The sequence below is a fragment of the Protopterus annectens genome, chromosome 14.part0, assembly GCF_019279795.1.
Source record: "Protopterus annectens isolate FY-2018-M chromosome 14.part0, PAN1.0, whole genome shotgun sequence".
NCBI classification, from domain to species: domain Eukaryota; kingdom Metazoa; phylum Chordata; order Ceratodontiformes; family Protopteridae; genus Protopterus; species Protopterus annectens.
In genome coordinates, this window is record NC_056748.1 from 568,742,172 (window position 1) to 568,766,993 (window position 24,822).

Genomic DNA, 24,822 nt, shown 5'->3' on the forward strand with positions numbered 1-24,822 from the left:
GTTCCTTTATACCTTTCTGTCAAAAACAAACACACACCATGGTCACACAGAGTTTAAAGTTGTAACTTTGAAAAAATCTATTTATGTATTCCTTGCACTAAGAAGTTGAGGTGTGTGTGACAGATTCAGAGAGAGAGACAGATTCAGAGAGAGAGAGAAAAATGCCCTAGTTAGATCTAACAGGTGGAATTTATTTTCAAGTGCATTTTCAAGGAATTGTGAGCTTTAAGGGAAGCAAAGGTTACTGCTGCTCATGCTAAGTCTGCTTAAAATGTGCAACTGTTTTGTTTAGCAAATGGTATCATTATTGTGGTATAGAATTTTAAAGCAGTGTTAGGACAGTAGGTAGCATCTTGATGCAAAAGGCTGTAGGTTCTATTCATACAGCATGTACATTTGTATTTTAAGGGGGGGGGGTATGGTACTGCTGTTCTTAGTATGTCCTCCTTTGGATGAGACACCTAATAACTATGAACCTAGCCTGCCACCCATTCCCTATTGCAATATACCAACTTACCATTTATTTTAATGTAGCACAGGCAATTTATTCTTCAAGGGCAACAGGCAATTAATTTGTAAATGAAACACTGAAATATAAAGTTTTTTCTAGCAACAACCTCTTAATTGGTTTCAGATCTCTTTAATGTGGAATTATTCAGATGACTTTTACTATTGCAGAGTTTCTGCATTTTGATTGATATTGGTGGATTGTATGACAGACGTTTGAGTGGCCCTTTATACTTGAAATGTTCTGAATTGGGCAGGTTGTCATTATTGGTTCATATGATTTGTTTCATTGCTTAAAGGAAAAATGCTCAGAACTATAAATTTAAAACACACTCTAACAAGTGGTGCTGTATTATACAAGGGATATAATTCAATTATTATGTAGTATAATTAATACAGTCAGGAAGGTGAATCAAATAACTTTTGCATGGTTCTAAAAATGTGTGCAAGGAGCCTATGATTTGGAAACAGGCCAAAGGTAAACTTACCTGCCACTGGCCAGATGCATGTTCGTTGAATGTGGGTTTTGATGCTGTTTCAGTGAATGTGGGTTTCAAAGGCAGAGACGTTTTAATGCTGTTTGTTTTCATTGTAAGACTATTGCTTTGTTTAGGTTTAGTAAATGTCTATCAGTGTTTGTGCTATAAAATTTGAAATATAAGTTGTAAATGAAATCCAGATATCTGTAATCATTGTAGAAGTAAAGCATAAAACAGTATGCACACTGAGAGATTTGAACAGTGTCTATGACAAATGGGGAGAAATAGCCAAGTAATGGGACACTGGAATGGCTGCGTGGGTGGGGGATGGGGCTGAGTAGGCGGGGCAGCAGAGGGGGTGGGGCTGCATGGGTGGGGCTTGGGTTTGCACCCCCACTGCAAAAAATCCTGCAGGCTCCCTTGGCTGTGGGCAACGTGTACTTTGATAGAAACAATTCTACACGTTTTACTATTCAATTTAAGCCCATTTTACATACATCAGGTATTCCCTAATCTATTTTTTAAGGGTTTTTTAAAAATTATGCATAGTTTGCAGTCATCTGCAAGTCTGGTTAACCAGAGGTCCTGTTTATCATTTTTAAGATCAGAGAAGTAGATGTCAAATAGAAGAGGATCCAGCACAGACTTTCAAGAGACTTCACTGGTTACCTTAGCACTATTTGAAGAGGAACCTGCCACGAGCTGTGTTTTTTTTTTCATTCAGACAGTTATCAATCCATCTTACCATATAAGGATCTATGTTTAAAGATAATAGTTTCTTTTCAATTCTGGCATGAGATAAGGTATTAAATGTTTTTCTAGATTAACATAAGCTGTCTGAACATAATGAGCACTGTTGACAGCTTGTGTAACCCTCTCAATGACTCTTACAAGGTTTTACAAGAATGTTGTCCCTTTGATGAAGCCAAGTTACTGGGGTTCAAGTGTTAACTAGATGCTTATTAATTAATGAGAGCAGATTAGACGGCTGACTGATCTGTAATTCTCTTGGTTGATGGTATTGGGCATCACCTCGGCAGTGCACTAGGATCTAAGTACATAGCCTGTGGTAGGCTTATGTAAAAAAATTTAAGGAGAGGTTTAGTGAAAGCTTGATTGATGCCGTTTAATAAGTACCCAGGTGTGTTACCAGGACCCATAAAGGAAGATTTTTTTTTCTTTAGGTAACAGTTGAAGAACATGTTCTTTAGTAATAATGAGTAAAGGAATCTGGCATGAATGGTGTTTGAACTGTTGTTCTGTGGGTGAAGTTTGCAGAGAACGTATCATCTGGTATATTTGTAGTGTCATTTAGGTTGGAGTGAGGGGTCCCATTATGAGAAACTCACAGCAATGTTGAGTGCTAGTCCTTAGTTTTCCTAACATCACTTAGAAAAGGATCTAGGGTCATTGTTTGCTCCAGAAGCTAATAACTGTCCAGGATTGTTATACTGCTCACTACAGTAATTTTCATTTTCTTGGTAATATTTTTAAATTATCCTCATTGTGATACAATTATTCTGGCAGGATGGCCCCAATTTTGAGACTGCTTTTTCTCCAAAGTGGTTATAAATAAGTATAGATAAAAAAGTTATATATTATATAAAGCAGTCCTTACAAGAGGTTCTGAGGCTAAGTGGAGGACATCAGTGCTGTTATTGATGATTAATGTTGAAATGTCACGGACAAATGGCATGGACAATGACTATGAGGTTGCCTCTTAGTTTTGCTGTCTCTAGTAAAATTTGTGAATTTCGTGAAAAATAGCCGAGTTTAAAGTCACAACAATGCTATGACAGTTACAGGCTTTCTGTTCTTCAGAAAATGTGAGTGCATATAATACCTATTGACAGTTCCTTTTTGTGATACTTCCGTGAAGATATATACGGTTTAAGCATTTTTTTATAATTACAATAGCACATAAAGTCCATGTAACACATGTGTTTTGGTGACATACTGACACTACTGGAAAAAATAATTTAGAGAAGCCAGTTATTAACAGGTCATCCCGCCTCTAGGCTTTAGTATCTCTCCAGCGTCATGCAGTAATACTACAGGTTCTTTAATCCTAAAAAAATGTAACATCAAGCCTGCAAGGCTTTACTTTCTTCAAGCGCAAGAAAGATGGCTAAGTGCTTATTAAAATGCAACCTAGATTTGCAATTGATACAGCTGATATTAATCAGGATCATGGTCCGGCTGACAACAAATATCAAAACGCCGCCACAGTCGCACTGCACACGACTTTTTGTTGTTATTCTCCTCTACATATGCAAATCCCGAACAACTTATTTATATAGATACATGTGTTTTTTTTTTCAGATTTTAGTGTTTCCAGCGCCCTCTTTCATTTTTGTTGCAAATTACTATAGTTAGCTAAACTCCAACAAAACAATCAACTAATGGGACTTCAGCCCAATTATTTTGCACACTCTAATCCCTAGGCAACGTCCGTCTTGGCTTTCAGCAACAAAAAATAACTAACAAAGACAAAAAAAATTAATTCGAGGGAGTGAGACAGCTACAGTACCCGTCCCCGTGTGCTCTCCCCTCTCATCAGAGTTAACCGTACTTTCGACCTGTACTTGTGTCCTGCAGCGGTTCCCCGCTACGACGTGGCACGTTGTTGGGTGGTACTGTACAGCAGGAGGAGCCAAACTGTAACTGACGGGGAAGTGAAAAAGTTTTAAAAAGGGAAAGAAATGCGACAAATCACCCCAGGGAAGCTGGTTACCAGCTCCTAGAAGTCTGTATTAATACACGGTAAGCGACGTCAATGGTCGGATGAGGTGGACAGAATGCCAACTGTGGGAGGAGTGAGAAGTGAGGAAAGGGCGGAACGAGGGATAGACCGACCCATATGCTAGTTGGCTTTTCGAACCTTTAAAAGTCCAGTTTGGTTCAATATCCACTTCCATTAATTCTGTGATTGTAACTTGAAGATCAAGTGCCCTCCTAAAGGCTCTGCCAAAAGTTGTCCTCAGCTATGTCACAGTTCGAAAACATCAAGAACATGGTAAGAACTGAGATTACATCATTGTTAAGAAAATTATATACTTGCAACAGAACAAATGACAAGCAGACCGAATGCGGTGGGTATTCTACGAAAACACAATGATGTTTGTCTGGTCTTTTAAAATTCACTGATTTCTTCTAGGAGCGCTGATGCCTTAAAGAGAAACAGGACTTCTTTGACATTTTAAAGTCGGTGAAAAGTTTTGTGCAGTTTGCAGACGAGACTGGAATTATAAGGCAAATAGTGACCCCCCCCTCTACTGTCCCTGATTTCACAGTGTCCTCGATTTGTCTATTTTTTTTTTTTTGGATTGTCCATGGACCATTAGTTGTTTTCTTGCAAATCCTAGAGAATTAAAGTCAATAAGTAATGTCAGACTTAGCTGTCCAGAATACTATTCAGAATATGCATGTTAATGCAAACCCTGTTAGTTTATTATTTTTTCCAAGCAAATAAGATTTTTTTAAAACTTTACTGGTTATGAGCTTTTGCCTCTACTTATTTCTTTGTATGTGTTCATTTGTTTGACGTGAGAAGTTGAAAGCGGTAGAATATTCTTTGCGTTGATTGTCTTCCTAAGTTCAATGGAGACTTTTTTATAAAGTATGGTGGGGGAATCAATGTCTATCCTCGCTGGAGAGACATTCCAGTTTGGGATGAGCCTTAAACAGTGTGTGATGCTTTACTTGAAAGTCAGAGAGATTAATTAAACATGAATCTGGTAAAACTGTTTTACATTAGGTAAAGTCTTTTTTCCCATCTGGTGCCTGAAAAAAATCTGATACGAATGCTTGTCTGCAATTCCCTGCATTTTTCTACTATTTAGTACAACTTTTACAAGTAACTTGATGTCTGTGTAAGTATAATAGAAAACCATGGTCATGTGTAACCCTTAGGTCACCCGATGACTAAGGCTGTCATTTACCTGTGACTATATTGCACAATGTGTGATTCTTTTATGCTTCATTATAGCATCTACTGCTTATGAAGTAGTGATTTTCCAACAATTATGTTAGAAATTAAGTAGGTGAATGACCTTTGTAAGCACTATGAAATAAGTGAAGTGATGTTTTCAAACTCCTTGATTTTGGTGTCCTGAAGTAATGCTAACACAGTTTAATAACAGCTTTCCAAAGTTCTGTTGAAATTACAGCAAGAATACATACACTCTTATTAAAAGGTGTTTTGGTAGCGATAGCTAGTCAGGCTGGAAATAAAAAAGGAATACAGTTAAACTATGAACAACTGTCCGGATTATAAAGTTATGTTTGGGCAGTGTATCATTGTTTCTTTATGGTGCAAAATATGTGTTCTATAACTATTTAGTAGCAGGAAAGCTAGGAATTAGTCATATTACAGAACATTCATATCTAATACAAAGTCTCATTTTTATTTTATTTTATGCTGGTATACAAGTGCAAATGAAATGAGTATTATTTTTGGACCACTTTTAGACTTTACACAATGGAAATAACCAAACATTATGCCATCAATGAAAAACTGACAACTGCCCCAAATGTTTTTTTGCCTTTTTGCAATTACAAAGAAACTTACTCATGTTTACTGGAGTAAAATAAAGAATGTAAGGCTGGTTGGGTGATAAGAGCCTGTTTCTGTAAAGTATTGCCCAGCTGCTTTTAGTGTTGTGCAGACTGAAATATGGCATTTGAGTTGATGGCTACATACTGACTTTGATCATGATATTTTACTTCATTAGAGTCATAAACAGATGTAAAATTGTCATGAATTGTTTTTGGTCCTTCTTCCCTGCATTATCCAGTTCCAGTTTTCTGCAACTATAGAACAATGCGTAAGACTATAACCTGTTCATAATATTTTTAGTTTGCACATTTTTGTCTCTCAAGTCCTCCTGTTCTTCAGGCCAAACAGACTTGAAATCTTCACTGATACGACAGACAATAAAAGATGATAAACTGATAAAATACTTAGTTCGATGAAGTGGGTTTTCGATAATAACAGGTAGAAGCCATATATATATATATATATATATATATATATATATATATATATATATATATAATGTGTGTGTGTGTGCATATATATATATATATATATATATATATATATATATATAGTGTGTGTGTGTGTGTATATATATATATATATATATATATATGTATAGTTATATGTGTACACACACACACACACACATATATATATGTATGTATATATATATATATATATATATATATATATATATATATATATGTGTGTGTGTGTATATGTAGATACACACACACATACAGACTTAATTTTAGAGTCATATTCACAATATAGTCTTCTGCTGGCCTGTTGCCACCAGTCAAGTAATTCATATATTTCTGTGAGAATACATTTGAAACACTGAAGACTGTAAAAAAAATATTGGTTAAACATAAAAAATAGTGGTTAAACAGCATTCAGCTTTTGTTTCCTTTGCAATAAAATCCCTTGTCTAGTCATGAGCAAACCACTTCAGGAAAGGACTTCATATGCTCCACAGTTTAGGAAATCCATGTTAAGCATATGGAATGATGTAAACTTGTAAATTCATTAGAAATGGGTATTCCTTGGGGTATTGAATGCAAAGAAACATTGACAACAGGAGGTACCTGGAGTGGGAAGCCCCATGTAGTGAATTAGTATGCCAATAATAAGTTGACCAGCTGCCCAGAGGGATTGAATAATTTGAAATGTAGCTAGCAATGGCCACTGATAGACTCTTGGAGAGGGGGGGACTTATGTGATAATTAAGATGTAAGAAATGGCTCAAGATTATCAGGTGATGGCCACCTTTTTAGAGTGACAGCTGAATCTCACCATCTACACTGTCATTAAAGTAGGGACAGCAATGGAGGTAGGGCCTTGCTGGCCTTTTGGTGAACATGTAGAAGAAATTCTGAATTTTTCTTAGGGTTTCCTGTCTTATTCAATAAATGGTGTTTAGTAAGTAGGTGGGATAGTTTTCCTGTTGCACTGATTTTAGTCAAGTAGTCTGCTAGGCTGACAATGTAAGAAGGGAGTATAAGTAGGTGATTAAATAGGACATGCACTCTGAACAGTGTTCTTGACTGCCAGGCAGTTGATACAAATAGTTAAAAGCTTTCGCATCCTGCTGTGACGTAGACCATGACTAAGATGTTTGAGATGGAAAATGGCCAATCCCAAGCTATTCAACTAAACCTGTTGCAAACTTAAAGGGCAAATTAGAGACAGACTGCATAGAAAAGAATAACAGTCTGTTGTAAACTGGCCTTGGTAGAAAAGGTCACTGACTTCCCTCAAAGTTCAGTTAAGTAGTAAAAGTTAGAGAATGAAACTGGTAAGCAGCCAAGTCGATAGGACAGTGAACTGCTTGGGTTAGTTGGCTACCAGCCTGAGTGCAGCAGCCTGAAGGATGATATGTAGCTCTAAGGATTGGTTGGATCTTAATTTGCTGCTCCGCATGCCGTTCTGCACTACTTATGTAGCCAAACAGTAGAACAGACTTACCCTTCTAACTTTTAGAGTTCAGCTGAAGGATCACTCGTCATCATTTTGGGCCTGTAAACTTACCCTGTTCCTCTTACTCCTCACATGCCCACTCATGACACTGGACCTGTATCTGTGAATTTACCTAATCTCGACTTCTTCATTCTTCAGGTATATACCCTTACCTAAGTTTTCTTTTTGTGACCCTGTTATTATCTGAGGCTTAAACTCTGTTCTGTCCTTTTTTTGCTTATTATTTATTGCTAATTATTTCTATATAATTGTGCTGTTACTTTTGGATAGAATCACATTAAACAACCTCGACAGAGTGCTGCTCGCTACATTTTTATCTGTGACTGCATAACTGTCTTGAGGTTTCTTTTAAAAGATATTTTTCCAATTGGCTCAGTATCTGCATATATTAATAGTTGGTTCAAGACATTTTTCCTGCATACAGTAGCTATTTTCTCAGTTTATTTTTTGTAATCTTTATAATATATCTTTACCATCTCAAAAGTGCTTACTCCTCTCTGTACTCTTCTTTTCTAGACCTAACACCACTCTTAAGTATTCAACTGCGGTACCACCTTTATCATTCTTATAAGAAAAGCGCAGTCTGGGTCTGCAAACAACTAAAGTTAACTTTGAGTATGTGTCTTCCTGTTTGAGCCAATATTCATTTCCCCCCGGAGAGCACTCTGCTTTGGCTTGTAAGCAGCCACCCCTGCCCACCACACACACACTCATCTTCCACTTTCTCTCTTATTCCCTTCTGTTAGCAGATAATATCCATAATTTGATCAATACTGCGTGTTTTGTAATTTAAACTGAGACCGCAGTGGCCTACTGATACAAGGTTATCCTGTTTTTCCACCAGAAAATGGTTAAGAAATGACTTAGTTTCAGAGCAGTCCTTGGTCAATTGTGATTGTTTCTTAAACACTAACTTGTCTTTGCTTTGGCTCATTAGCAGCAGTGCAAAGAACTGCCTGCTCACACCCTTGTTCTCCCCTCCCCCTTCCCTGTTTATTACCTTAAGACAATCCCAAAGTTAATAAATATTACCTGTGGCAGGCACCATTTTTAAAACTACAATCACCCTTCTCACTATCTTATGTTCATTCATCAATTAACTCTGTTACCTGATTGTTTCCAGCCCCCTCATAAGAGCAAATAACAGGGTCTCTACCCGCTTCGCTCCTCACCCTGCCCCCTATTCCCTCCCACCCCCAGTGGTCCCACCTTTATTACACTCACAAACCCCTCCCATCTTTCCAGTAGCCAACCACAATGCTAACCCAACACTACCTCCTCCATCTTTCCACTACTATCACACCTTACCTATGCTCACTGCATGCACTCTCCTTGCATATCTTACATCCTACCAAAGCTCTATCATTCCCGCACTCAACCACTACCACTGTACTACTACTCACACCACCACTCATGTCTCAACCTCACTCAGCTCCCCTCCCACCAACTCAAGAACCATCCCTATGCACCCCCCACATATTCTACCAACTATATTACTCAAACATAAAGCATCCCTACAACTTAACATAGTAATCCTCCCACCATACCTATTACCCAAAGAGCACAATCATAAAGTTTCCCTTATAAACAAACACATTCAAAAACTGAGAAAACTAATAACCTCATGCATATCAAAACTAGCCCTAAGTGGAGTTATCCACCCCAACCCTGGCCCTACCATCTCCAACCCCAATCCTCATAATCAGACTAGAAACCACAACTTCTCCCATATTACAGACAATAGAAAGCCAAATGACTTCCTTCTACTAAGCCTAAATATTAGAAGTATATCCAACAAAGTCCATGAACTCCATGCCACCATAGACTTGTACTCCCCAGATATAGTCATCCTGACAGAAACCTGGCTAAAACCTCACATTACCAGTGAGCAAATACTCCCTACAGGTTATTGCATACTAAGAGTAGACCGGCTAAACAAAAAAGGAGGCGGTGTAGCTATAATATTTAAACAGCATCTAAACATCCAGATCTTAAAATCATCAGCTCCACAAATAGGCAATGAAGAAGTAATATATACCAACCTCAAAATAAACCAAAACAAAACCATCAACATAATTGGATGCTGCTTCCCACCTGACAAAAACATCCCTCCACTAGAAAACCTCCTCAGCTGGTCTACCCACCATCTCCCCCAAGAAACTATCATTTTAGGTGATTTCAATATTGACTGGCAATCCTCTTCTGGCAACTATCCAACCCATCATGGAAACCTTCATGGCTTCACCCAACTAGTCCAGTCGCCAACCAGGATAAATAAAAACTCCAGCAAGCACACTACCCTGGATTGGATACTAGTCAGTAAGAGGCCCCAGTCATATATAACAGGCTGCTTATCAGATAGCCTCAGTGATCACTCCCCAACATTCCTATGGAAAAAATACCTATACCAAGCTAAACCTGTTGTCTACCGTCAGATACGTAAAAAAATAAACTTTAACCCACTCACATTCATCTCATCCCTCAAAGAATGTAACTGGCATCCTCTAAAGTACCTCAGTCTTGATGACGCAGTTGCATTTTTTAATACTACCTTCCTGAGCATCCTTAATTACCATGCCCCCATAACACTTTCCCGAATCAAAGCACAACCCTCCCCATGGCTACAGAAAACCACTAAGTCAGAAATGAAAAACAGAGATAAAGCCTGGGAGCACTGGTGCAAAACCAAGACCCCCCTCAACTAGACAGAAATTCCTAGAACTACGCAATAGAGTCAAAAAGCTAATAAAACAGGACAAATTCCAATACTACCAGTTTGCCCTAGACTCCTCCGAACACAGCCCCAAACAATTCTGGTCCTCCATAAACTCCATCCTCCACCCAGGTAAAGTCAGTACCCCTCCTCCTAACATCCCTCACTCCTCAGAAAATATTGCTACCTCATTCAACACACACTTCACACAAACCATACTATCACTAGCTAAACAACACAACCCCCCTCCCCTCCAACCCACTCCTTCAAATACTAATCTCCCCACTGCCTTCTCTTTTTCTCCTGTACCTACCTCCAACATAAAAAAACTCTCAACTAAACTTAAACCCATCAAATTAGCAGCAGACAACCTCCCAAGTGAATACCTACAAATTGCAGCTGATGCTCTGGCCTACCCAGTATCCATCTTGATTAACCGATCTCTGTCAGAAAGTTATGTTCCCACACTGTGGAAAGTATCACATATAATTCCCCTCCACAATGGCGGACCGTCCACAGAACTAACCAATTACCGCCCCATAGCTATTCTCTCTCCACTCTCCAAAATACTAGAGAGATGCATACACTCTCAGGTCTCAGACTACCTCCTTACTAACAACCTCCTTTCCAATACTCAGCATGGTTTCCGACCAAACCATAGCACCACCACTGCCTTACTCTCCTTTACTAACACTATCTTTCAGCATAAAAACAATGGCTATCTCTCCTCTGCTACTTTCCTAGACCTATCTAAAGCATTTGACATGGTCCCACACAAACAACTTATCTCTGTCCTTAATAACCTATCCTTCTCACAATCAGTCACCAACTGATTTCAGAGTTACCTGTCTGACCACAAACAATCCGTTGTATGGCCGAATGACATATCTCCCCAACTACCTGCCTCCATAGGGGTTCCCAAAGGATCCATCCTTGGACCCCTACTCTTCTCTGTTTTCACAAATAATCTAGCCTCTGCCACCACACATGGCACACTCATACAATATGCAGATGACTTAACCATCATCTGCTCAGCCCAGTCCCTACCCAAACTGCAAAAAGTCACACAGGAAGCCTTTTCCTCTGTTGAAACTTGGTTATCCGATGCCCAATTAATACTCAACCCAAACAAAACTAAACTACTCATCTTCCAACCCACCAAACATACTCAAAACAACTCTCACTTTAACATCACAGCAAAAGACAACACCACTATATACCCAACTGAACACACCAAATTGCTAGGAGTGGAAATAGACAATAAACTAAAATTTGACATTCACATATCCATGACCATAAAAAAAGTCCACAAAAAACTAGGAGCGTTATACAGAAATAAGCATCTTCTCACCAAAGCAGCAAAGATTTCAATAGCAAATTCTCACCTTATCTCCATCCTACTTTATGCCTCTCCAATATATACCAACCTAAGGCAACGCGATCTAAACAAGCTAGAGACCTGCTACAACAAAATTGCCAAATTCGCCACAGGGGCATCCTACCATAGTCACCACTGTCTCTCACTTGCTGAACTGGGCTAGCTTGAACTCCCTCACCTCCTTCAATGGTATCAACTCTCACTTGCCCACAAGCTAGTAAACCATCCACTAAATGTCCCATCCCTCCAGAATCTACTCCAACCCTATCACACCACCAGACCACTAAGATCCAGAAACAAAAATCACTTGCAGATCACTAAAGCCAATAACTCTGCTGGTGAAGCACTATTCTCTTGCACCATAGCCAAATTATGGAACTCCCTCCCACCCACAATTACCTCCGTACCATCATGCACCCACTTCAAAACTTTACTAAAAGCGCACCTAAAAACATGCTGGCTATGCTCTTGCAACTCCCACACTAATATCACCCACCCCATCCAACCACTACCTTTCTTTCCACTCCACTAACCACCTTGATTATATCAAGCTCAGATGCTCATAAACCTAGTACTTATACAGCAGGAACTTCTTATTTTAACATTTGTTAATGTCTGGTATGTACTTCGCAGATAAAGATTCTAGTTGTCTACTGGTGTACTATGTTCTTCATCTGTAAATATGTTGTAAGTAATTGCTATGTAAATTGTTAATCGCTATGTAATCCAGCATAACTACTGTCTGTTTATTTTAACTGTGGAGCTTTTCTCCCCGGGCCTCCGCTGAAAATGGACCTACGTCCAGTCGGACACTCCCGGTCAACAAATATAACTAAATAAATAAATAAATAAAATCATCTCTCTCATGTCCCACTTCCTTTCCCCATCTTCTCTTTTTCTTACTTTGTGTTTCTTCTCTGCCTGATTTCCTTTCCCTGCCATTTTTCTCTACATCCCTTACCTTATTTGTTGTTCCCTTAAATACCATCTTCCTTACTATGATTACTGTCTTATTCTCCTCTTCTCTTTGCTGTTATCCACTGTGATGCCTTACATCCTTTCTTTGTTCCCCTCTCTTTCATCCCTCACCTTTCTTACCCACCTCCATGGCTACAAATGCTACTTTATGATATATCTACCAACTGTATTCTTGCCTCCTCTTCCCCAGCCCATATTAGTTTACTGCATTTTATTATTTACTGTTACACTGGTTTGTATCATTTTTGTTCCACTTTTGTCCGAGTTGTTTTTTTTGTGCTGCACCTACTTAGATCTTTCCTGGCCTTCTTCGTACTCTGTAAGGTACTGTAAATCCAACTTTGGGGACTAATACTGTTTGTTCATGCCTGTTTTGTTAGTAGCTTCCTCTGTTACTCCACTTAACTCTATTGTTACATGCCATAACATTAGCTTCTCTCTCTGTTATTTTTCTCTGTGTTTGACTGCCAACACTAGGTGATATCCCCTCCTTGCTTGCGTCTTTATTGACTGTATCGCCTTTTTCTTTGCTCTGCAAATTTTCTTGTTTGCATAGAATGATCTCTTCATCCTTATATACTCTGGATACTGACAAATGCAAAGGTCATTCTTGATGCATGCTGTATATATTTATCGCAGTATGTGCAAATACAATTTACTGTTGAAATATTGCACATTATAATTCTGTTAAGAATGTTACATTGCAGTTCTCCTTTTTTATGTATGATATGTATGGTTTGTTTGCTTTTCTTTTCTCTTACTTCTGTGTTCTACTGAAATGTAAGACACAGTACTCATGTTTGTTTATGGAGTTTTCCTACCTGTGACTCCAGTGAAAATCAATTACGCTTGGCTCAAATTGCAGTGACCAAACACGATAAGTAAATAATTAAACAAACAATTAAAATGACTGATCTGAGTAATATTGGCTGTTTGCATGTAATAAGTAAATGGTTGGGGTCATTTCTTACAATTCACTTTTGTGTGCCGTATTTCATCCCAGTGGAAAAGTGGGATGCGGTATGGTCATTCTGGGAAGGAATCTGATCTTGTTGACAAAGATTGTCTTGTCTATTGAAAAGTTATCAAAACAGCAGTAAAAACGTAATGTATAGGTTGCTGTGCTGTACTGGGATCAGAGGACCTATCAGGAGGCATCCACTTGCAGGGGAAGTAGGACTGCCAGATGGCACCTACATGTCTGATTAATGTTCTACCATTACACCTCTTGCATTCTTCCCACTTGGGCACTTTCTCAGGCATGTGCAGGATGGATAGGAATATAAAAAGTAGGCAGTGCTCTTTTATACACGAAAACATGACTTTCAGGTTTGTATAGAAGTGTGGAACATAGAGCTGTAAAAAGTAGCAGTAGTGTTAAATCTGTTTTTTTTTTCTTACCAAGGCTGAGAAACAACATTTTAGACTATGTGTATACCAGATATATGTGCCTAAGTTATTGAAGAAGGTTCTACAGCTATAAATGGCTTTATGCTAAATTAACATGTTGTGCTTTCATAATAGTTAGGAAATGGGGCTTTTAACCCCAAACTCCCTGTGTAAATGGGGTACTTCCCAGTAGGGCTGTCCCATTTGCAAATAAAAAAAAATGTTTGTGCTCTTCTTGTCAGCCTGCTGGCACTCCAAGGCATCTATGTTTGTTGTTAGTGACTCATGTTCAGAAGCAAGGCTGGTCAGTTGAAAGAGTGGAGGTGAAATTATCTCTGGTAAGCTTGCCTGTCCCAGAGGAGGATGTGGGGCATATCTCAGTTTGTGTGATCCTTGGTGCAGGCTAGAAGTAATAATACCAATAAAGAGGTAAAGCGAACCTGACAAACATTTATTTGCAATCTACTTTTGATGTCATTGTCATTGCATGTGACATCCTTTGCTGGTTAAAAACCTTAACCAGACACTGTTCTGAAAGAGTTTTTAGCTCAGTCTGCTCCACTGCCATCCTGAAGCCTTGTTGCTGGTCCTGCAGTAGTTAGTTAACAAGTTTCAATCTTCTGAGATGTCAGGGGACCTACCCAACAGTAAAATGCATTCACTGTCCTTGCTGAGTAGTTAAACAGTAATTTTAGTTTTGGGGTCAGTGTGTGTGTGTGTGGGGGGGGGGGGCTTTAGAAGAAACAAAATTACTGTGGTAGTTATACTTGAGAATGGTGGTGGGTCATTAAAATATGTGTGGCAGGCATTCTAACAAGTAATGGTGGCACCCTTAATTGGAAGAAAAAATTGGCCTTAACATCTTTGCCTGTTTGTAGGTCGTCGGGAGAAAGGTCCACCAGTGATTTTGCTACATGGGTTTGCCTAATAGCCTAGTTGTCAGATTGCTTAATGAGAGGGAAAAGATGGAATTGCTTACTGACAGTTCTTCTTTTTAAGTGTGAAGGGTGAAAGGACTGTCACTGTTGTGGGGCCCCCTGGAATTCTTTGGGGGCCATAGGTAAGTCATTATCTAAAGGCTAATCTCCTTTTGTACAATAGCCATGCCTGAAAAGTAGTGTCTAAGGAGTGTTGGCAGCAGGTAGGTGCAAAGATACTCTGCTTCCTACAGTAAGGCAACTGCCAGATGCATGCTTTCAGAGTCATTTGGCCTCCATGATTGTCATGGCAAAAAACAGTGCACCCTAATGTTAATTAGATACTAGGCTATCTGCCTGTAGGCATTTATAAGCCTAGCCAGAATGGGTTGGCTTTCGCCACCCCCTTAGATTAGTTCCCTGTGCCTCTGTCCAGCAGAGCTACTGAAGTGATCCCCGGGATAAACTTTCTGTTTCCCATCCACTCCTCAAGGTTTCTCTTGAAGAGTGTTAGCGAGGAGCTTTGCCTAATGTAGATTGGAATCTTGTTCCAAAGCATGGGAAGTCTCTGGGACAGGAATCTATCCCTCCAGCACATCCTGTTTATTGTTGTGGTGAGGTTTAGATCCCTAGAGCTTGTGGCTCAAGGGGATAAGTTTTTCTTTAGGTAGATCATGTCCATCAATTCTGGGTTGGACATGGCCTTGTATGTCAGGCAGAGATAACCTCTGAGTAGGCAGTATGCAACTGAGTACAGCTGGAGTTTCTTCAGTCGAGCTGCATAGGGCATCTGTTTGAGGCCAGTGATCCTCTCGGTGAGGTACTTCTGTGGTCTTTCCAGCTGTTGCAGTTGTCTTGTAAGGTACATCCCAAATGGGGCATTGTACTCTATGATGGGTCTGATGAGTGATGAGTAGTGGGGCACAATGACCTCTTTTGATCTGGATGCAAACCCTTTTGTGACTAGGTGGGCCACATAGAAGGATTTTCTAACCACTTTGGCAATGTGATTATCAAAGGAGAGATTACTGTCTGCTTGGGTCCCCAGATCCCTTATTACGTTTTTGTATTTAGGGGACTACCACCTATGTGGTAGTTTGTGGGTACTTTGTTTTTTCCAAAGAGGATGACTATGCACTTTTTGGCATTTAGCTTGAGGCCATGATTTTGACACCAAGTATCCGTCTCAGTGAGACCCTTTTGGAGGATGTCTGTATCAGCTGGAAAGTCAATTATAGCCCCTAGTTTGCAGTCGTCTGTGAACTTAGTCAGCCATTGTCCTCCTGTGCTTGCCTGTACCTCTGAGAAGTATATGCCAAATGGGAGGGGTCCTAGGACTGAGCCCTGGGGAATGCCACTTATAACCGGTTTAGAGTCAGACCTAGCTCCTGCAACTCTCATCATGTGGGTTCTGTCCGTGAGCCAACTGGCAACCCATCTTGTGACATAGGGGTTTATGTTCAGGCTGGTGAGCTTGTCTATAATACCAGAATAGAGAATGGTGTTGAAGGCCTTTGCGAGGTCTAGGTAGGCTGTGTGTACCACCTTTCCCTCGTGTATAGCCTTGATAACTGTCTCAAAGAAGTCCACCAGGTTTAGAAGGCATGATCTGCCCTTAACAAAGCTGAACTGGGTAGGGTCCAGTGTTTTGAGGTTCCCAGTGTCCCTGTTAATGAGTTCCTTGATGATGCACTCCATAGACTTGCAGACCAAGCTAGTCAGGCTTATAGGGCGATAGTTTCCAGGGTCTGTTGTGACTCCTCCTTTGTGGAGTGGAATAACCATTGCTGTGTGCCACTCTATGGGTACGTAGCCTGTGGAGAGGCTGAGTTTTAACAGTGTGTTTAGGTGAGGGGTTAGTTCATCTTTGAGCTCATGTAGAACGCAGCCTGGGACACCATCCGGTCACATTGATGCTGTATTTTTGGCTTTGGAGTGGGCTGTTTTAACCTGAGTGTCTGTGATTTCAGGGGCTCTACATACTTCTGGTATGGTTATGGGCCCTTTTGGAGATGAGAGGGAGGTGAAGTTTGCACTGAACCTATCTGCCAGGATGTTGCTAATATCGGTTGATTCAGTGTATTTTGTGTCATTCTGCACTAACTCCGAGCAGATCTGAGCATTGACACTTAGAATCTTGACATAGCTAAAGAATGCCTTGTGGTTATCTTTGGAGTCCTTGGCAATTTTTCTTTTGAAGCTCGCCTTGGACGATTTTATGAGGGGATCATAGTTTCTTGCTGATACTGATCAGGGATGTCTTCCCTTCTTGGGATTTTACTCTTTTCTGTACTAGTTTCCTCCTTCTATTGTATAGCTTGTTTATTGCAGGGGTCCACCAGACTGGTTTCCTTTTCTTGGTTTTGCTTGGGATAGCACGATCCATGCAGTCTTGTAGGTGCCCACAGAATACATTAGTAAAGGATTTTGCAGTTTGGACAGCGTTATCTTTTAGCATGGGGGCTTTGAAACTTTCCTCTTCGGTCTTAAGTAACATGAAGTTTGCTTTTGAAAAGTGTTTACAGTGGTTTCCTTGTCTGGGGGTGGGGGCAAAATGTGGATATCCAAAGTGATTTGTTTATGGTCAGATCTAACGAGCGAGGGGGTGACCTCCGGTGTGGAACACCGGTTGCCCATGTTGGTGATGACCAGCTCCAATATGTCGTCACCTCTGGTGGGAGTGTTGACCAGTTGATCTAGGGCATTTGAGTTTATAAATTCTAGGAAATGTTGGGCAAGGGAGTTAGTACTTGAGTAGTTCTCCCAGTTAATGTTTGGGTAGTTGAAATCACCCAATATTAGGGTGTTTGGTAGGACCTTTATGTTTCCCAGTGTTTCCAGAAATGCGGAATGGGGGTCCTGGGACATGGTGGGTGATGTGTAGCAAGCTACAATTTGAATTGCAGTTTTGCCCGTTGTTAGTTGCACGTGGATGATCTCTGAAGCATCGTGCTGTGCCACTAACCTGGAGGTGTGGGTATCCTTGATGAATATGGATACTCTCCCACCTTTTGTATTTCGGTCCTGGTTCTATGGCACAAATGTATGGTATGAGTTGTAGCCTGGTAGTGCTGGGGTGCTCTCTGGAGCCTTAAACTAGGTTTCTGTTACTGCATATATATCGATTTCCTCCATACTGAGGAGTGCCTCGAGTGGGTGCATTTTGAGGTTTAGACTTCTGGCATTGAGTAGCATTACCCTCAGTTTTTTGTTACTTGTGCTATTTACGGCAGTGGGTTTGTCTTTTGAGCCTTGCCTAAAAAAGGCACTATGAGGGTGGCAAGAGCCTTGGCCAGTATTCAAAAGCCTAAGGGTGACAAGTGCAAGCCGTCTCTAGAGAAGCAGCGTGGCTTGTCCAGCATGTCATCCCAGGCAGACAGACACTGGATCTGGAATGACACCAGAAACTTAGCCAGTTGTTGAAATTGATATTTTTTCCTTCATACCGTGGTGTCATTCTTGGTGAGGGCAGGATGCTACTCAAGGTCAGGGTCATACCGGCCTGGGCTACGTGATCAGAGAGCTCTTCCATGTCTCTTTTCATGTAGTCCAGGGAGGTACGGCTCAGGTCATTCACACCAACATGGAGAATGACTGAGTCATATTTGTACTTGTTCTGGAGTGACCTGAGTGCTTGTGTTATGTGGCAGATCGTGGCAGCTAACAGTAACCTTCTCCTTATTCAGCCTAGTGAGTGGGATGTCAGTGTGCCTGACTATAGAGTCACCTATTACTAATATGTTGGGTATGTTATTTTGCCTTAAGGGCTGTGATTGCGTGGCACACTGGTTTTGTGAAGTATGTGTTTTATGGTTTGTGTTGGGGGTGGAGGTTGCTTGGATGTCTGCTTTGGAGGTCTCTATTGCTTTTGCAGATTTTTATTTAGAGCCTCAGAGTATGTTTTTGTGTATATATGTGTGTTCTTTGCCAGTGCTGGTTTAATGGGTCTATGTGAGGCTGGTGGTGTGATGTCAGTATTTCCCTTCTCCTCTTGACTGTCTGATTCAGTCTTGGGTTGAGAGAGCTTAGCCTCCAGTTTGGCTGTATAATTGCATCTCTTGCATATATTAGTGTTTGGTGGTAGGGGAAGAGGGTTGTCTGTGTACATGAGGCAGTTGTAACATTGCCTCAAAATGTCCAGATTCACCAGTTGGACTGGGGAGTACACCTGAAACTACCCTTTGGACATGCCTGTTTAGGTACAGTGAACTGTTTTACTGAATGGCTGGTAAGGTCGAATAGAGAGTCTTGTCCTTTTGTACAGTATAGGGGGGTTTAGTGCTAGGGTTTATAAGTGCTTGCTATGAGTTTTGAGCAAGTGCCGGGCTGAGAAATGAATGTCTTGAGTGCTTAAGTTGAACGTTTGTCTAGTTCCCAAGGTAAAAATTGAAGAGGAGATTTTGTAGAGCCGGGAATAGTTATACACTAGCTAACCGGTGCTGTCCAGTGCACAAAACCGGGCAAATGCGGTTATTATAGCAGGGAAATGAAAGAGATAGAAATTAGCCCAAAATGGCCACTAAACTACTAATTTCTGGGCTGAAACAACTTTTCCAGGGACAGATAGGCTGCTCAAAGCTCTCCTCTCTCACAGGTGAACAGAGAAACTTCCTTCTATCGAAGTAAGATATGGGCAAACACAGAGATTTGTAACACAGCCCTGAATTCAGCACTAACCTGAAAACTAGACTATACTAGCTTAGAAAGACAGGAAACAAGTATATATTTTTTGTTTTTTATTTTCAGAAAGTAAAGCAGATACAGTCAAAAAAACACTTTAAATTTAATTCCTGCCACAGACGAGGGAACCACCTGAAGGGAGAAGAGTCATGTCATATTTCTAAGAGCAGTAGTTAATGAGAGAAAATTAGGAGGAAGTTCCTGGCAGTCGGCAGTAACTGGAACTGCAGTAACTCTGTGTGAAGGTATTTGCAGTTATATGTTAGTTAAGACAAGTTTTTTCTGCTTCATATAGTTTGGATAGGACAGCTGTACTGAAAATGGATATTTCTAGTGCTGTTCATTGCTAATGTTTTTTTTTAGTAAAGAAATAATGTCTTGTAATGCAAAAAAGTAAAGTGTGTGTGTGTGTGTGTTGTGTAGTAGATAACTGGAATATTTCAATTAAGTGAGATGTTATGTTGGGGCTTAGTATAATGGTTAAGGTGTTTACCTCATATACACAAGGTCTGGTTTAAAAGCCCACGTTTGCGCTTGTTTCCCACCTTTCCTGTAACTAGTCTAGTCCAGATACAGATTGCTGTATCCAGGACTGTTTGTAAGCTTCTGAGAGGTGCCAAAGTCTGATCTTCAATTTTTCCCTTAGATCTGCTAGTTCTCTCCTCTCCTGCTCTTTTACTAGCTTATTAGTCTAGCAGTTCACCATACCAGATTTCTTGTAGCAATTATTTTAGCACACAAAAGTGCTACCAGCACTAAACGTTCTACAAGAAACCAGATCCAGTACTTATTATTAATGCCTGCCTCTCCAGGCATGTTTAAAGGTCATTTCCTGTGCTTTTTCCTATTAACCTGGTGAACTTGAGCATCCTGAGGCAATGTAGCAACTGCCTGTTGTACACCAACAGCCCTTTCCTCTTACCTCCCAACACACAGACTTTCGAGAGATGCACTTGTATATTCAAATTGGAAGCCACGCACTCTCCAGTCAATTCCGGAATAGCTGATCAAAAGGAGAAGGTCAACACTTGCACCACACCATATGGAACACATAGCCCTCCAGAACACACACCAGCATTGTCTTCACATAAAAACACAAACCACACACCCACCTTCGTGGAAGCTGTCAATAAAAATCTACCCAAACAGTAGAGACCTCCAAGGCAGGAACGCACTTTACCACCACACTAATCATCAGACACATAACTCTCCTAAACAGTGTGCCACTCAGCTAAAGCCCTTAAGGCAAAACAGCATGTCCAGAACACTAGTCGTAGGTGACCCGATAGTGAGGAACACTCACTAGGTTGAATAAGGAGACAGTAACAGTCAGCTGCCTGTCGGGTGCCAGGATCCACCAGATAACACACACGCTCAGGCCAATCAACAACAGGTACAAATATGAGTCTGTCATTGTACATGTGGGTGTGAATGACCTGAGACGTACCTCCCTGGACTACATGAAAAGAGGCATGGAGGAGCTCTCGGATTATGTAGCCCAGGTGGGTATGACCCTAGCCCTGAAGAGCATTCTACCATCACCAAGAATGATACCACAGTACAACCAGAAAATTAATGATTTCAACAACTGGCTAAGTTTCTGGTGTCATTCTAAGGGGATCCAGTATCTGTCTGCCTGGGATGACATGACTGACAGACCTCGATGCTTTGCCGGAGATGGCCTGCATCTGTCACCCCTGGCTTCCGGATACTGCCCAAAGCTCTTGCCACCCATATAATGCCTTTTTTAGGTGGTGCTCCAAACACCAAATTACCACCGTAGCAGTTACAAACAAATGCAATCTGAGGGTAATGTTGCTCAATGCCAGAAGCCTAAACCTCAAAATGCACTCGCTCAAAGCACTCCTTAAAATGGAGAACATCGACATTTGTGCTGTAACAGAGACCTGGTTCAAGGCAGCAGAAAGCACCCCTGCACTACCAGGCTATAACTCATTCTACACCTTTCAGCCCCAGAACTTGGACCGAAGCACCAAAGGTGGTGGTGTTTCCATATTCATAAAGGATGCGCACACCTCCAGACTGGTAGCTCAATATAACGCATCAGAGATACTTCAGGTGCAGCTAACACTGGGTAAGACAGCGATTCAGGTCATAGCCTGTTATAGGTCCCCAAACATGTCCCAAGACTCACACACCACGTTCCTAAGCACCCTGGAGAATATTAGGGTCCAACCTAACACTCTTACACTGGGCAACTTCAACTACCCCTCCATTAACTGGGAAAACTCATGTACCAATACACTTGCCCAACATTTCCTGGAATTCATTAATTCCAGTGCCCTGGACCAGCTCGTTCTTACCCCCACTAGAGGTAGCAACATCCTTGACCTGGTCTTTACTAACATGGGCAACTGTTGCCCTACAACAGTAGTCAACTCCTCCCTGGTTAGATCCGACCACAAACTAATCACCTTGGAAATCCACATCCCTCCCACCCCACCCCCAAAGGTAACCACCATGAAAAACTTCTCCAAAGCTAACTTTGGGCTCCTAAAAACAGAGGTGACTAACTTCACGCCAGCCATGCAAATGGAGAATAGTTGCATGACCACCGAGTCATATACCAATGCACTGTACGAACATGTACACAAATGCATGGATCTCGCCGTACCCAATAGAAACAAGATGCTGTCCTCCAAAAAAGGAAGCCAATCTGGTGGTTCCCTGACATAAGCAAACTCTACAACAGAAGGAGGAAACTGATGCGGAATAAGGTTAAGTCCCAAGAGTGGAAAAGCTCCCTTATCAGCCTCAACAAAAAGTTGAGATCCCTCATCAAATCCTCTAAAGTTTGCTATGAAAACAGAATTGCAGCAGATAGTAAAGACAACTCGAAGGCCTTCTATAGTTATGTAAAGAATCTCCACGGCAATACCCAGATTTGCTCTGAGCTACTGCACAATGGTACCTCCTATACCGAGCCAATAGATATTGCCAATATACTGGCTGACAGATTCAGTGCCAACTTTAGCCCCCCCCAGGACCAATCACAATACCAGTAGATTGCCAGGCACCCAGTATTACTGCTGCAGAGGTTAAAACAGCACTGTCCAAGGCCAAGAAAACAGCTTCCATGGGACCTGACAATATCCCTGGCTGTGTTCTACATGAACTACAGAGTGAACTGGCACCTCACCTGTGTGCCCTGTTCAATCAGAGCCTCATCTCAGGCTTTGTCCCTCCAGAGTGGCGGGCTGCTGTAGTCATCCCTCTCCACAAAGGAGGAGCGACTACAGACCCTGGGAACTATTGCACCATTAGCGTGACAAGTCTGATATGCAAAGCTATGGAACACATCATCATGGACCTAATAAACAAGGATATAGGAAATCTCTAAACTCTACATCCCACACAGTTTGGTTTTGTGAAGGTTAGATCATGCCTGCTCAACTTGGTCGACTTCTTTGAGTCAATCACTAGGGCTGTGGATGAAGGCAAGGTGGTTCATACAGCCCACCTTGATCTGGCCAAGGCCTTTGATACCATTCCCCACTCAGGAATCATAGAAAAACTCACTAAGCTAGGCATCAACCCCTATATCATTAGGTGGGTTGCAAACTGGCTCACAGATGGAACCCACAGTGTGAAAGTAGCTGACTCCAAGTCAGACTGCTGACCAGTCAAGAGTGGAGTCCCATAGGGATCAGTCCTGGGTCCTCTAAGATGTCCAGGTCAACACGAAGAGACTCTGGCTGACAAAGTTTGCAGATGATTGCAAGTTGGGAGCCATTATTAACTCCCCAAGTGATGTTGATATCCTACAGAAAGGCATCACTGAGACCAACGACTGGTGTCAGAACCATGGCCTTAAGCTCAATGCCAAAAAAATGTGTCGTCATCCCCATTGGGAAAAACCCAGTTCCCATGAATTACCACATTGATGGTAGTCCACTGAACACAGAAAGTGTTCTAAGACATCTGGGAACACAGGTTGACAGCAACCTCTCTTTTGACCACTACATTGACACTGTGGTCAGAAAGTCCTTCTATGTGGCGCATCTCAATACTAAGGGTTTTGCATCCAGAAAGAAAAAGGTCATTGTTTCCACTCATTGAGTACTCAATACCCCATTTGGCATGTACCTCACTAGACAGCTGCAACAACTGGAGAGGCTGCAAAAGTACCTCACAAAGAGGATCCTAGGCCTTAAACACTTGTCCTATATGGACAGACCATTGCTTTCAAGAGTTGTATGGATCTTTGACATTTACGTTCAGTAGTATTCTGGGTTTGTCTTCATTACCCTCTGCCTCTTAAAGAATTTATACTGTTGTTCATATCTATATTGACAGATACAGCAGATGATTAAGACTCCAAACTGTTAACGAACTGGTTCCAGCAGTCAAGGGCTCAGGGTCTGATTTGATGCACCTCCATTTGCCGGCTGTGTGACTGTGAGTAAATCACTTAACCAGACAGTGCTCCTGGGTCGTCTGTGAAAAAAAGATGACTTGTGTAGAATGGGCTTACCTAGTCAACAGATGTATAAAGTAGAAGTTGGTTGAGTGACTGCTGCTACAGTCAACTGTTAATCTTAAAGGGCAATTCAATCCAGAATAAAAAAAAAACATACACTCTCTTGATTTTTATGTAGTACTGAGCTCTTTGTGTGAAGCTTGTTTGTTAATATTATTTTATAAATGTACTCTAAAACTGTCTGATAGACATCATTCTACCCTAATAATGTTTGCTACTATAGGTACACCCTAGAAGCAGAATTATTTGAGACATTATTTTTACATGCTCCTCCAAATGTATCTGAGAATGTATTTTATATTAATACTATTTATGAGGAGCTGGAGTTCCGCCTTAACCCCCTCCAGCTTTAGAACTAACTTTCTGTGGGTTTGGGTTATTGGTCTCCTTACAAATATTATTAACAGAAATGTGTCTTCAGAGATGGTGAGTGGGGATAAGCATTAAAAGGCGCAATCACTTTACTTTAATAGCCATGCAAATGGTGTGATGATCTTAACCTCAGAGGGAAAAAAAGAATGCTCACTGAAAGTAAATTTCATAGAATTATGCCCTGTCTTTTTTATATATGCTTCTTACTGCCACAGTGTACATTAAGTCCTTATAGCATGATACTGTCTAGACTGCATAATATCAGGTTATTTAACTCTGAACTTATTTACTGTGTCAGTGTTATGAAAAAAAAAAAACACATTTGATGACTGCCATGGTAGAGTTGGTGTTTATTTTTCACAAACACATTTTAATTTGTTTTAAATGC

The 24,822-nt window shown here is 40.9% G+C and overlaps 1 protein-coding gene across 1 annotated transcript in view; it reads left to right on the top strand.

Annotated features, from left to right (window-relative positions):
* The first annotated feature begins 3,615 nt into the window (after positions 1-3,615).
* PAPSS2 (3'-phosphoadenosine 5'-phosphosulfate synthase 2) overlaps positions 3,616-24,822 on the top strand; it is a 388,626-nt gene continuing 367,419 nt past the window's right edge. Inside the window, exon 1 of the mRNA XM_044056309.1 lies at positions 3,616-4,002. Within this exon, the coding sequence (XP_043912244.1) occupies positions 3,973-4,002 (30 nt within the window). The 5' untranslated portion in view covers positions 3,616-3,972. The remainder of the gene's footprint in view (positions 4,003-24,822) is intronic.